Source organism: Culex pipiens, chromosome 3 (assembly GCF_016801865.2).
Source record: "Culex pipiens pallens isolate TS chromosome 3, TS_CPP_V2, whole genome shotgun sequence".
NCBI lineage: Eukaryota > Metazoa > Arthropoda > Insecta > Diptera > Culicidae > Culex > Culex pipiens.
The window spans coordinates 126946981-126960649 of NC_068939.1; the positions used below are offsets into that span (position 1 = coordinate 126946981).

The following is a 13669-nucleotide window of genomic DNA, read 5'->3' on the forward strand; positions in this document are numbered from 1 at the left end:
AATTTGTTCGTCCAAAGTTTGAGCATGATTATTTCTTTTCCTGTACACTCAACAACACATTTATTAAGAACGTAAAAATGAAAGGAAAATTCTTGCGTTTTTTTTTTGCTTATTCATCATTCAGAGTGCAAAACGAAATGCGAAAGGGGGGCCAAGCAAGAAAGTTCCTCTGCTGCTCTGAGTGATGTGTGTGTGAGACGAGTAGAAACCTCTCAAGCGTCGGCACGATCAGGAATCGGTCCTCTCCGGCGACAAAGTGTCCGTAGAACGTCGACTTCATCAGCTGGACGAAGAGCTTGTCCCCCATAATGGCTTTGGTCAGCTTCATGATCTGCACGGGCCCCGCGAGGATTCGGAGAAACACGGATTTTTTTTTTTAATTATAAAATTATACCAAAACCATGGAAAAGAGAGAAAAACGGAAAAAGAAAAGAAAAAAGCGAAAAAAGAAAAAGAAAATAAATTCAGACTGGTCGTTGGCCGCTGGCAATGTACCTTTCGAGTGTTGGAACAATTTTGACTTGATCTTCACCAGCCACGAAATGACCGTAGAATGTGTACTTCATGATCAGGGTGAACAGCTTTTCGCCGAGGATGGTTTGTGCGATTTTCATCAGCTGTTTTTTGTTTTGTTGCATGTTTGATTGTTTGTATTGTTTTATGTAGTTGTTGCGCGTAGTACACGATGAAGCAGTTCCGAATTGTTTTGTTGATTTGTTGATGTTTTTTTGATTTTTGCATTCACACAGGCAAGTCAAGCAGCAAATTTTGAGTTTCGAGACCAGATGATGGTTTGTCGTGATTTTCATTCCAATTCGAGAGAGAGAGCAGGCATATAACGATGGAAGAGAATAGAGAAAATTCACATTTTGTTAGTAACACTGCAATATCTGTATAATATAAGTGATGTTTGAAATAACTAGCAAAACTACTGACATATGATATTTCTACAGACAAACAGGCATGAAATTGAAATTGTAACGATGAAAAAGGTCTTACTCTTCAACAAATTTTTCACAGTTTCACGTCTATTTGTCTGTTCAAATTACATGCAGTTTGGTCTTATCTTTAGATTCAATCACAGTCAGTTCGGTTAGTTAGATGATCTATTATGTTAACTTAGGTTAAACAAAAAACTAATCTAACGTGAAACTGTTAAATAAAGAATTATGACTAAAAGTTACTCAAAGTTTCACATCTTATTAGTCTGTGGTTTTAGCAAATGTATCACACACTTCCCCAGAATCATGACAGCAATCAAGGCGAGACGGTGCTAAATTTTTTGCAATAAGATTTATCAGTAGTCAAGGTCGAATCGTCCAGCCATGGTCCGGTCGTCACGAAATATTCTAAACCACTCGAGATTGTGAACGAACAAACAGTTGAGGGTGCCCCAAACTCCGGGCCGTAAAATGACTACGACCGCACAATAGCGTTTGCCGGAATGGCCGAAAAAAGCTATAAAGTTCAATTTAATTCCGCAATTTGCCCAAACTAACGCACCCCACCCCAAGCGCGATTGAACAAATGTGAGGATGATAACAAAAAATAACGAATCACGGCTTGTTGTCAAGTGCATAAAAGATAAAAAAAAAGCAGCTTCTTAATTTTTTTTATCTTTTATTTTTTAAAGGGTTAAAATGGATGATAATATACATTTTTATGTATGTTACTATTGTGATATTGTCTCAGGAACACAAATATGATAAAATTATCACCATAAAATGGGATCTAAGTGGTCCCCCAAGCAAAAATTTACAACCAAAAAATTCACTAAAAGTAAAAGTGTCTATTCAATATGTTAAACTGCCTTACCCGAAGCGGTCAGATGGTCAGATGGTAGTCCCAGATGTCCCCTACAAGCTGCAGGTCGATCCGAGTTGATATCTGGATGGAACACTTTTTATAATTTGAGTTTGAAAATTATGCTATTTTTTCACTAAAATTCCATAAACTCCCTTTAAAATTAACCAATTGGGGTGCTTCTTCCTGCATTTTGTTGCATTTTTGAAGCCCTTTAAGATGCATTTTGAATTTTGAAATTAAATTGAATTTTGCCTAAGTTATAGCCTTTTAAAGATTTTTTACGTTTTTGAACCTTCAAACTTTGTGTCCCGATTTGCCCCACTTCCCGTTGACCTAGAGTGCTCATATTTTGGCCAGATGCTAGTTATATATGTACAAACAACCCCTGAAAATTTCAGGCAGATTGGTGAGGTCGATGCGAGATGGGTACCGTAAACCGGGGTTACTTTGATAGGATTTCAATTTGTTTTTAGAATATTTTCCAACAGGTAAGGTTTTTCTCAAGATTATTATTTTTAAAACATGTACTGGGGTAGGCCACACAAAGTCCATGCACTATTTTGGAAAAAAAGTTTTTTCAATAGTGTTTAGAAAAATAGTTACGTAAAAAATTCTTGGTTTTAATTCCGGGGTGACTTTGATAGTCATAGTTTTTTCTTGTTAAAATCATATTTAAGATGTTCAAACTTAATTTGTACGTTAAATGTACCATCACTAAAGTAGCTGATATAGTTTGTAAGAAAAAAATCAATGTTTATATTAAGTTAACTAAGTGTATAAGCTTTTTAACAAAATACATATAAATTTTAGGTAAAATTGTTAAAAAGTCGGAATTTTGCCTGAAATTTGTTAAAAATAGTTTTGTTTATAAAATTATCGATTTATATTGCATTTTAAACTGAATTCGAAGCACGAATCACAAGTTTTCACATTTTACATGAAATTTGTTCAACTGAATTTGCCTATAAATTTGGAGATTCTTTTTAATTGTGTTTCAAAAACACATATTATTTATTATTTACAAACTTTTTTAACCTTCTCCTAGTGGAAAATTATCCAAAGAATCCGAAAATGCATTCCGTTTTCCGATTAAAAATCATGTTCATTGAGAAAATCATGACACTTTGAGAAGTTTAAAATAATGGCTTTCATCCACATTTTCTTAACTATAGTTAACTAACTTTATAAACTTTTCAAAAATTTATGAAAAGTTCTTCATGAGGTACTTTGAACACTTCTCTACCACGGTCAGTATGTTTCTGAACCATTCCTTACGTATTTTAATTGTAATCTTCATTTTGCGGAAAAATCGCAAACCTATCAAAGTAACCCCGGCTATCAAAGTCACCCCGTTTTACGGTATGCTTTGCTCGTGGACTCGCTCTTAATATCTGGAGCAACATTTGAAAGGGACGGTACGACATAGCGCTTACGGCCTTTGATTACACGTGTATAGGGGAAATATACGCATTTTAAGCCTATTAAGTGGTCGTGTTTGAATGATGCTGGAATATCTGGTGTGTTCCTTGAAATTTAGTAAAACCAAGTACACCAACGAGTAGAGCAACTTTTTGTGAACATTTCTGTTTATTGTCACATTTACTAAACGTTATTCTATTCCTTTTACAAGCATTTAAAAAAAATCCCAAATGTATTCTAATCAGTCGAGAATGCATTGGGCCACGTTCATTTTCCTATTTTCAGCTTAGATCTTTTTTCTTCCAGCGCTCTTTTGGGTCTGCTTAGTGCTGCCAATTGTGATGAAATTTCAGGCTCACTCCAACAGAGTTATCTAAGCCCAAGCTCACGTACACTAGCATCCCATTATTTTTGCTGGTGGGTACAAAATTTAACCTCAATCTTTTCCGTGTACGTACACGCAATTGAGGTTTTGCAGCGCGCCTGTGTTTCAAATGTAGGTGGCGCCAAAATGAGGTTACTTGCCAAAAATCGTATTTCTTTCTGCTGAATTGAAGAACAAAATCGCTTATTTCTCATGATTCCCTGCATCAATCTTAATGAAACTTGTTGCAAAAGACGAGAAAATTTTTTTGCTTTAAAATAATGAACATCAATTTTTGGGCGCGCAAAAAATTGTGAACTTTTTCTTTAAAAAACATGTTTTGGAACACGAAAAAATGAGTTTCCCCGTATATATAAATGAAATAAACAGTTATATAGTTGATAACAGATGTGGTAACGTATATCCAACAATTTTCATTGATTTTTGACAGACTTTCTTGCCAAATAGTCCAAATTACTATCTTTTTCTAAATATACAGTTTTCTCATGAAAAATCAAACAAATATTGGAAAGTTATACACCAAATTGTTGGAAATAATTTTTCTCAACCGAATCCTGCATAAGTTTTATAAAAATGTTGATTATGAAGGAAAAAACACATTTATTCAAAAAATCATAGGTTTACGCTATTTGTTTATAGATGGCGACATGTGTCTTTTAGCTTTGCTGCAAATCCTCTATACATGCGCACGTAGATAACTCTACTGGCGCTGCTGGTGGTGTTGGTGGCCACCCTTTGTTCTTTAGGGAGCGTTCTTTTATTACGTAACGTGAAAAATCGGACTTTTAGACCCCCCCCCCCTCGTAACATAATTTCCATACAAATTTTAAAAAAATTGCATGGAGCGTTACACGGCCTCCGACCCCCCCCCCCTCCCCCCTACTGCGTTACGTAATAAAAGAACGCTCCCTTATTTGCCTTCGCTTCTCGCTCGGTTTACTTCAGCCTTCGATTGGAATGGGTCGTCAAAATTCAAACGTCAAAAGACTTGGCGCGTTTGTTTTTTCTTATGGCGCTTGCTAGCTATTTACATGTTTCGGGATTATTTTTCAAGTGAGTGACTTACTAATGTTCAAAAGAACATGTTGCCGGTAGTTGGAAGCAATTTTATATCTTAAGCGCTTTGAAATCGTTAGCGCAAGTGATAAGATATTGATGGCGACTTTTGTTAAGAGGTTACATACATGTAGAAAATCACAAAATTTCATATTACAGAAAATACACTAAATTCACAAAAAAGATGATTTTCAATCACTCCTGAAAGTTTCATAAAGATATTCTGTGACTGAACTGGAGTAAGAGACGATTTAAGTTCAAAATTTTGCCATGCGCAAAGCGAACTGTTAAACTTTGTAAGCGTTTTTGTTCTGAACACCGAGTCGATTTACGGGTGCCACGATATCTCGAGATGGGATAGACCAAATTGGCTGATATTTGGGGTGAAGACTCTCAAGACCGATTTTGAAATTTTGCATTAAAAAAAACAAAAATTAAAAACTGACGATTTTTTATAGAAAAACATAAAAATATTTTTCTCTTTTTTTAGATTAAGTTTTGAAAATCGGTCTTCGTCATGCACACAGGACCGGTTTAACGAGTCTTAACCAAAATTTTAAGCCAATTTGGTCAAAGCAGTGCTATGAAATAGTGGTACCCGTTTTTTGAAACTGCTATACTGCCCCTGATTGCATAATGTCCCATATGCATTTTCATCGATTTCATGTTATTGATGCAGTTTGGTTCAAAATCGTGGTCTCTTTCAAAAGAGCCTATAACATCCAGTACTTTGTTCTAGAAATCAGGAGGAAATCCAGTTTTTTCGCGAAAACTTAACACGTAGCCTTATGTATGGGACAAACTTCAAATGCGTTTTTATCAGCTTGCTGTTTATGCATATGGGACATTTATGCGAACATGGGCAGTATATTAAAATAGTTATATCTCGGCAATGGTACATCCAAATGTCTTCATATTTATTTTGTTAGTTGATGAAAAAGTTTAGTTTAATGCCCTGCAAAAAGATTTAAAAATAGTTTTACTGTGTGCTCTTAAGCAGTTAAGCCCTCATCATATGAGATTAAAAAGAAAGGTCCACGTGGTTTATGGTCCTGGATGACTTTTTTTGTAATAAGATTTTGTAAATTTTTATTTTCAACCAAAATTTTTAGCGTAATGCAGAAAGGATTTCACCATGTGATGATTGTCTGAGTTCCAGTTGGCTAGGAATCAATAATTGGGAATACTAGAGATAAGGAAAGGAAATTGGGAGACAGGATGTGCTGAATGCTGATGCTCCACTTTTTATTAAGGGGATAAGAAAAAATCTCCACGGTTTCCCAAAATAAGTTTCGCTTGGAGTTGGACGGTTTTTGCGCCCATTGGCATGATATAAGCTAGGGCGTCCAATTTTCCCGGGTTTTGAATTTCCCGGAATACGGGGAAAATATTTTTTGAATCCCGGGAATTCTTTTTTAGTGTCCTAAAATCTTTGTTTTGATTCTATTTTTTATGTTTTTCAAGCTTAAAATTATAGAATTAGCTCAATAGTAATAGTTGGTGATAATCTACAATTCAATCTAAACAAGGACATCAGGACCATCAATTTGTAATACAATATGGTTTAAATTTAACAAGTCTTTTATAAATGGGTGATTCTCTACCAACTCACACGAAATCGGGAAAAGTTGCCCCGAACCCTCTTCAATTTTCGTGAAACTTTACCCTAAAGGGTAACTTTTGTCCCTGATCACAAATCCGTTTTTTGATATCTCGTGACGGAGGGGAAGTACGACCCCATTCATTTTTGAAAATGCGAAAAAAGAGGTGTTTTTCAATAATTTGCAAACTGAAACGGTGATGAGATAGAAATTTTATGTCAAAGGGACTTTTTTTGTAAAATTGGACGCCCGATTTGATGGCGTACTTAAAATTCCAAAAATACGTATATTTCATCGAAAAGACACTAAACAAGTTTCAAAAACTTTGGAACGTGTCATTTAAAGGGAAATTTAATGTACGTTTCAAATTTACATTAACTCGGAAGCCCACACAATGATTCCTTCCTAAGTATCTCTTTATTTTGATGTTGGATAACGTATTACTCGAAACAATAACATACAGAATATCTAACGCTTCTAGCTTTGTTCAGCAATCTTTAAATATTGTGATATCATATCAAATGGAAATTATCATAATTTTTTTATCTAAATTATCATAATTCATAGAAATTCCAAGCCACGACAGTGATGTGGCAAATACTTTCCACATCAACCATACAATATTGCACATTTAATTTTTCATGATTGAATTCGTCATAACACAACTAAGCTAAACTAGAATTGTACTAAATATAACGACGACGTTCCCTTTTGTAGAATGAGCTACCGTGTAGATAAATGGATATTATCTAATTAAACAATACAAGCAAACAAATGCCTACACGTGTGTGCATTTGCTGGTTAGCACGATTTTAATAGATGTATACTAAACGTAGTACAGTGCAGGCTGATTCAGAAGTTTCGACGGAGGAACGATTTCGTGCAACTTGCGATTTGCTGACAATTAGTCCAATTGTATGAAGCATTTAAATGCTTTTCAAATCAATAAAACAAACTCAATTTCCGAGGGGCATGTTATTAAAATTTTGCAGCTATGCGATATTAAATCCCAAATTCTTGATATTAAATCCCAATTTCTAATTCTATAGATTGTTTACATTATTGTACTCTAAGATCTCCTAAGAAGGCGTGTGTGAAATTTTGAACCAGCCTAACCTGCATACGACTACAGAGTAAAGTCGCAAATTACTTTTCGCACATGAGCCTGCCGAGCCCCGTCAGCAAAAACGAACCTTGGGAAGGTCTGGCGTTGAACTTAAATGGATTAGGTGTGCGGTCTTTCTTTGCGTTATAAATAACTCGAGGTTCTCTCCGCAGGCGTTGTCTAGCCCATGTCCGAAGGACGTTTCGAAAAAAAATATTCTCTATTTATATGTTTTTGTTTTATGCAGAAGCAAAAAAAAAAATCGAGTGCACAACTAAAAAAGTGTTTTAATATTTTTTTTTGAAAAGCCAAGGGTTAGCCCTTGGTAGTACGCTGCAACTTGTCATTTGCCGGTAATCCCTTACCGCAGGTGCCGGCTCATTGCACTGGCCGGCGTCTGTGCGAAGCCTATCTAGAATTACACTCTTTTCACATCGCATGTTGGCCGCGTTTATTTGCGACAGCACAATTGTGTTACGTCACGTGATCAATTTAGTGCACTGTTCCGGCGGTGGAAAGTTTTATCGGCTAATAACTCGGTCAGCTGGTGGAGGTGGATATGAATGTTTACAGGTCATTGTGAAGTTTTTTTTTTCGAGGCTTGACGAGCTTTTATCAGGCTTGACATTTTTTTTCAATATTGTTTTTAATTTAGGGTCACCCACGATCAACCCGTCACGGGTTAAACGATGCCATCGGGGTGTAACAACATGCCTATGGAAATTTTTAATTATTATTTTGAACGATTAATTCTGGGTCATTAACTTTAAAACGAGCACGTCAGCTAACATTAGTGCAACATAATGGAAGGACGCCGGGGTAAAGCCTTAACAACACCTTTCAATGCTGTTTGGTAAACATAACTGCGTAGAAACTTCTCGTGCCCGTGATTAGCTGTTCTGATATGCTAAATGCATGTGTGGACCAATTATCACAACCTAAATAAGATAAAGCCGTCCATTGCCGTTAGAGTGTTAATGAACATCTGGAAATAGTTTATGACTAAGAAAGTAAAGTCAGGATTGAAATCTGCAAGGAAAACATTGAATCCATTTGCTTCGAAAAAAAAATCACGGAATGGAGTACACAACTCAAGTAAAAATTACGGTTTTTCATGCGATTTTTTTTTCAAAATGTTCAAATTTTTCGAGTATTCCATTGCGAATACACCACGCCAAGGGATAACTTGTCACGCAACTGCAAATATTCATTTACACCTGCTTTAGTGAGCGTGATTTATACTGCCCGTCTATCAAAAAAGTTGCACTCATCCTTAGCCGCGTCATTCGCGTGGCAGTGACAACTCACAACTGCTAATTTGTACCGCGGGCTTAGTTTTCCGCAAGTTGCTCTACTAAGTTGTTTGTTCCATACATCCTTCAGAGTTGCACTTTTTTGCCTACCCCAGCCAGATCTTAAGGAGTAACCTTGACCTTGTACTGCAGATCACAACCCAGCAATCGTCGTCAAGCAGCAAATAACATACTTAACGACCAGTTTAATTGCCCTGGTTTTGCAGCAGTAGCAGTACTAATTCTACCCCCTCACGGTGGTTCTGCGTCATTCAGTCAAGACGCGGTCAGCCCGTCAAAGTCACGAGATATCGACCTGATACCACCGACTCCCCCCCGCTCATTCAGATGTCGTGTGAATCAATTTAGCATTCGATTGCTAAAAACGTTTCACTGATCCTTCAGCAACAAATTAGAAGAGCAAATGCACCGAGCAAGTTCGATTGATCTCGGATTTGGGAGGGTTTGGATTGAACTGGTTTGTAGATCGAGCGATGTGCGGTAATTTAAATTGGTTGACGAAAATAACCGAGAAGAAAGTTGGCACTGTACTAGCTCAACATGTGCTGTTTTAAGCATTACTTTCACTTGAAGCAACAATTTAGACGAATCAGCTGTTTTAAACTTTGCATCAGAACTTTAATTTTGGTAACTGTCTATTTTTTTATTTGTCCAAAACATTCGTCAAAATTTCAATTTCCAAATTGTCTGATTGATTTGGTGTCTTCGCCAAAGAAGTGGGCGACATCTACATTTTAGTAACATTTTAAACAACAATCACTATTATCGAGAATAGGACAGTCGAATAGTAAAGAAGACAATTAAATAAGCAATTATCTACTAAATCGGCCGATTTCAACCTTCCCTATGATCAAAGAAGCTACACTCAACCCCCGGTCGTTGGCACTTTTTCGTTTGACACTTTTTTAGTTTGTACCCCGTTGGTTGGTCAAAGTCAAACTAAAAAGTGACGAACTGTCACTTTTTACACGGCGCTCACGCACACTATCAAAACAAACGTTTGGTAGTGTGTGTGAACTCCGTGTAAAAGGGGTGTCAAACTAAAAAGTGACCCCGTTCGTTTGACAACAGTTGGTGTCAAACCATCGGGGTTTGAGTGTATTTTGTTTCATTGGTTCGCCCATACAAGTCTCCATATAATTTTGGCAGCTGTCCATACAAAAATTGTACGTAAATATTCGAAAATCTGTAACTTTTGAAGGAATTTGCTGATCAATTTGGTGCTTTCGGCAAAGTTGTAAATATTAATGAGGACTGTCCAGAAAAAAAGGTACACGGAAAAAAATCATGCCGATTTTTTCATTCACTTTTTTTCACAATAACTCAATTTCAAAAAATTTGACGCCGGGTTATACACTTTTGAAAAAATAGTGAATGTTGGATAAAAACGAAATTTTTTACATACAATTTTTTTGAAATTTGAAATTTCAATCGAAAAGTACAGATTTTTTGGATAAAGTGCCTCGTTTGCAGGATGTAGCCACCGAATGGTTCATTTCAGTGAAATATTTACAGTATTTTGACTTTTAAAAAATCAAAATATTTCACGCATAAAATACATTTCCGGTTTTGGTAGTGAATTGCTTCAGAAGTTAAATCCTAACATGATAACGGTACAACAGTGCAATCGCTTAAAAGCTGACATATTAAGCCATTTCGTCGTAATTGTCTTAACTGTGCAATTGAGCAATTCTCTGAGATTTCGGTCATTCGTTTTTTTTTTTGTATTTTTTAATCCGGCTGAAACTATTTTGGTGCCTTTGGTGGAAGCCATTTTGCATCAGTAAATGTAATTTTCCATACATTTGAAGGATTTTTTGATCGATTTGGTGTCTTCGGCAGAGTTGGTATGGATAAGGACTACACTGGAAAAAAAATTATACACGGTAATTTTTTTTTTTATTATTTTTAATTTCTCTTTTCTCACTAAAAATGATGATATGCAAACATTACTTAAACTAGAGGTGGACAAAACCGCTCTTTTTTAGGGGCCACTCATTTTCACTCGCTCATTAAAAAGAGCGGCTCTTTCGTTCTTTTTCAAAATTTTGATGAAAAGGTTGTTTCTAAGATTGGTGTGATTTTTAAAGTTTTTTTTATTGGACTTTTATGAATTATTTTAAGAAAAAAAACTAAATTTGAGGAGATCCTGTGCTTGAAAATCATGGGTCTTGAAAAAACATTAATAAACCAAAACAAATTCAAGAAAATATTCTGCGAACTCTTTTCTACATTCTGATTAAATACATTCAAGTTTTCAATGCTAAAGTTTAATCGTGCGAAAAGATTTTTTTTTTTCGCTGTCTCCTGGGCTATTAGTAGATTTTTGGTATTTTTTAAGTTATGCAGTATGAAATGCTCAAATTTATATTCCATTCTGTTATCCTAAAGTACTACATAGGTTAATTTTGACAAATTTGGCATTAGTTAAAATAAAATTTTCAGTTCTCAAAAACAAGTTTATATGTACTAAAGTTTGTTGAAAATTCAATAAATTATATTTATAAACTTCAATAAAGACACAAGTATAAAATTCATTCCATCTATGAACAGAAAAAAAGAACCGCGGCTCTTTTTTGTGAGTCATGGTTCGTTCGCTCTTTTTAGGGATTCTGCCCACCTCTTATTTTGAACACTATTTCCAATTTATTTTATGAAGACTAACATTTCAAAAGGACGTAATATGAAATGTTTGGCCCTTTTGAAATGTTAGTCTTGATTTAAACATTTTTAAAATATTGTTTTCGAAAACATCGGAAAATTTCACAAATGTTTCATATTTAAACATTGAGAATCGGACCATTGTTGCTGAGATATCGACGTTAGAAAATGGTGGGTTGTTTGGGTGAGACTTAGAAAACATCAATTTTCCTGTTTTTATATCTTTATATGGCAATATCTCAGCTACTAAAGGTCATATCAACAAAATTCAAAAATGATAAATAAGAAGACACCAAATCGATCAAAAAATTCCTTCAAAAGATACAGATTTTCGAATTTTCATATATCATTTTTGTATGGAAAGCTGCCAAATTTGTATGGAAAATTATATGGACAAACTAGAGATACAAAATGGCTTCTTTGGGCATACCGAAAGCACCAAAAAAGTTTCAGCCAGATTAAAAAATACAAAAAAAAATCGAATGATCGAAATTTGGAGAATTGTTCCAATACAGCTGCAAGCTTCTAATCGTGCTATCTTAAAGAGCCATGAAAAGTGCTGTAAGCGCGACAATTGGCCAAAAGGTTTTTACTCAGAACGCGTTTGACACACGTACATGCCTGACCTTTGTAAACATTTTATTTATTTGTTCTTTTTTTTAATTATGACTGTGGGCTCCGGCATCCAAATAAAACCCAACTTATGGACAATGCACAGAATGGTCAGCCAAACAAAACTAATTTTTGTTTATTCAAAGCCAAACATCAAAACGCTCTTTTCTCGGAACGTCAAAAAAACAATGTGCGACAAGATAGCACGACACCGTCGAAATGAAACATCAAGGAAATTGATTATTTGACGACAGATTCTGGTCAATTACATCATTAACTTGTCCCATTCTCGTGATTGATAATGATTCAAAAACGGGTTTTGCTCGCAATTCGACATGATAAAATTACACACATAGCGGTATCCACTGTATATCAGCCCGTTCAAGAACCCCAAGTTCTGTTAACGATTCGACTCATTCACTGGCCGAGCACGCTCCAGTGACTCCTTCCACGCCTTTCGACGACGCGCACACAGCCACAACAACCGCCACGTGAATCGCAAACAATCGCTCGCAATGGAACGATAGCAAAACAGCAGGCCGGTGGGAAAGTCCTGATTTATGAACGGAGTCACTCAGAGAAAAAGAGAGTCTCGTGAGAGAAAGCTGGTCACTCACGAGCGCAATCGATTTCGTTAATGAGTTGAATACTTTCTCAGAGCGTAGGGGAGTCTGGGGAACTCAGGACTCATGCCAAAGGAGAGCAGTCACATGGAAGGATCCCAGTGCGCATGATTCGCGATGAGACGAGATTTTGACTGTCCATTGAACAAGTTGCCACTCCAACAGAAAAAAAATCCGGAGGACGATGAAAGTCTTTATCAAGTCGACAAGATATCTTGGAGAGCTGGAATGTCAGTTGGTATCAGGATAAAACCAAAATGGTCATTAGGGCATCTGGGTCATTCCGAGCAAGTGAACTTAATGTGCCAGAAGACGTGCCGCCATACGGCCGGGGTGCCGACTATGTGTCTGAAAGCTGCTTTTGACGTAATAACAGCGTCTGGCAGATGCAGTGTTGCCTATTTTAAGATTTTTCGAAGCAAAAAAACGTGTCAAGCGATAGATGACAATGCACTTTTGTGGCAACACTGCCCAAACTGTTCGCTAGTGTCTACCGCAAACTTCATTCTAAATTCACCGCGTCGCACTACATCAGAATGGTGTTCCCTAACCTCACTTTTTCCTTCCCCCATTTCCCGTCTGGTCCTTAAATTACGTAACAAAATAAAACACGGTAACCGCGTCACAAGTTGTTGCAAAAACTAATGCGTACCGGTTTTGCGGGGAAGGTCTAAAAATACGCACGCACCAGAAATTAAAACAAACCATTACTTGTCTCGCATACATGTGTGCCAGATATTTCGGGATAAACTCACACAAAAATTTCGCGATAAGACAGCTGTCGGTCGGGTGTCAAAGAGAGTCGGTCGGCATCAGCAAATAAAACAGCAACAAAAAAAAAATGCCGCACCACGAGACCACTTTTGCACGAGAGGGCAATATTATAGAAGAAATGGCGATGCTATTGGTCAGCGAAAAAAAATCAACAGCAGTGTACGTAGTGCAGAGGGATTGTGCTAATGTTTACCACACATACCAGTGGCGGGGTATTTATAAATAGAACAGTATATTTTTCTAATTTATTTGCGTACAGCTATGGGAAATCGGGTGAAAGTTGCTATTGCTGTAAATAGAATAAGCAAAGACAG

At 36.3% G+C, this 13669-nt stretch overlaps 1 protein-coding gene across 3 annotated transcripts in view; it reads right to left on the minus strand.

Moving 5' to 3' along the window:
• LOC120414375 (proline dehydrogenase 1, mitochondrial) overlaps positions 1 to 13669 on the minus strand; it is a 63949-nt gene that overhangs the window by 39597 nt on the left and 10683 nt on the right. Inside the window, exons 1-2 of one of the 3 annotated variants that reach the window (XM_039575544.2) lie at positions 496 to 591; positions 210 to 331 (exon numbers count right to left, since the gene is read on the minus strand). In XM_039575544.2, the coding sequence (XP_039431478.1) occupies positions 210 to 328 (119 nt within the window). In that variant the 5' untranslated portion in view covers positions 329 to 331; positions 496 to 591. Of the gene's footprint in view, positions 1 to 209; positions 332 to 495; positions 618 to 13669 lie in introns of those variants that run through there. The other 2 variants (XM_039575543.2, XM_039575542.2) reach the window with 2 other exon arrangements.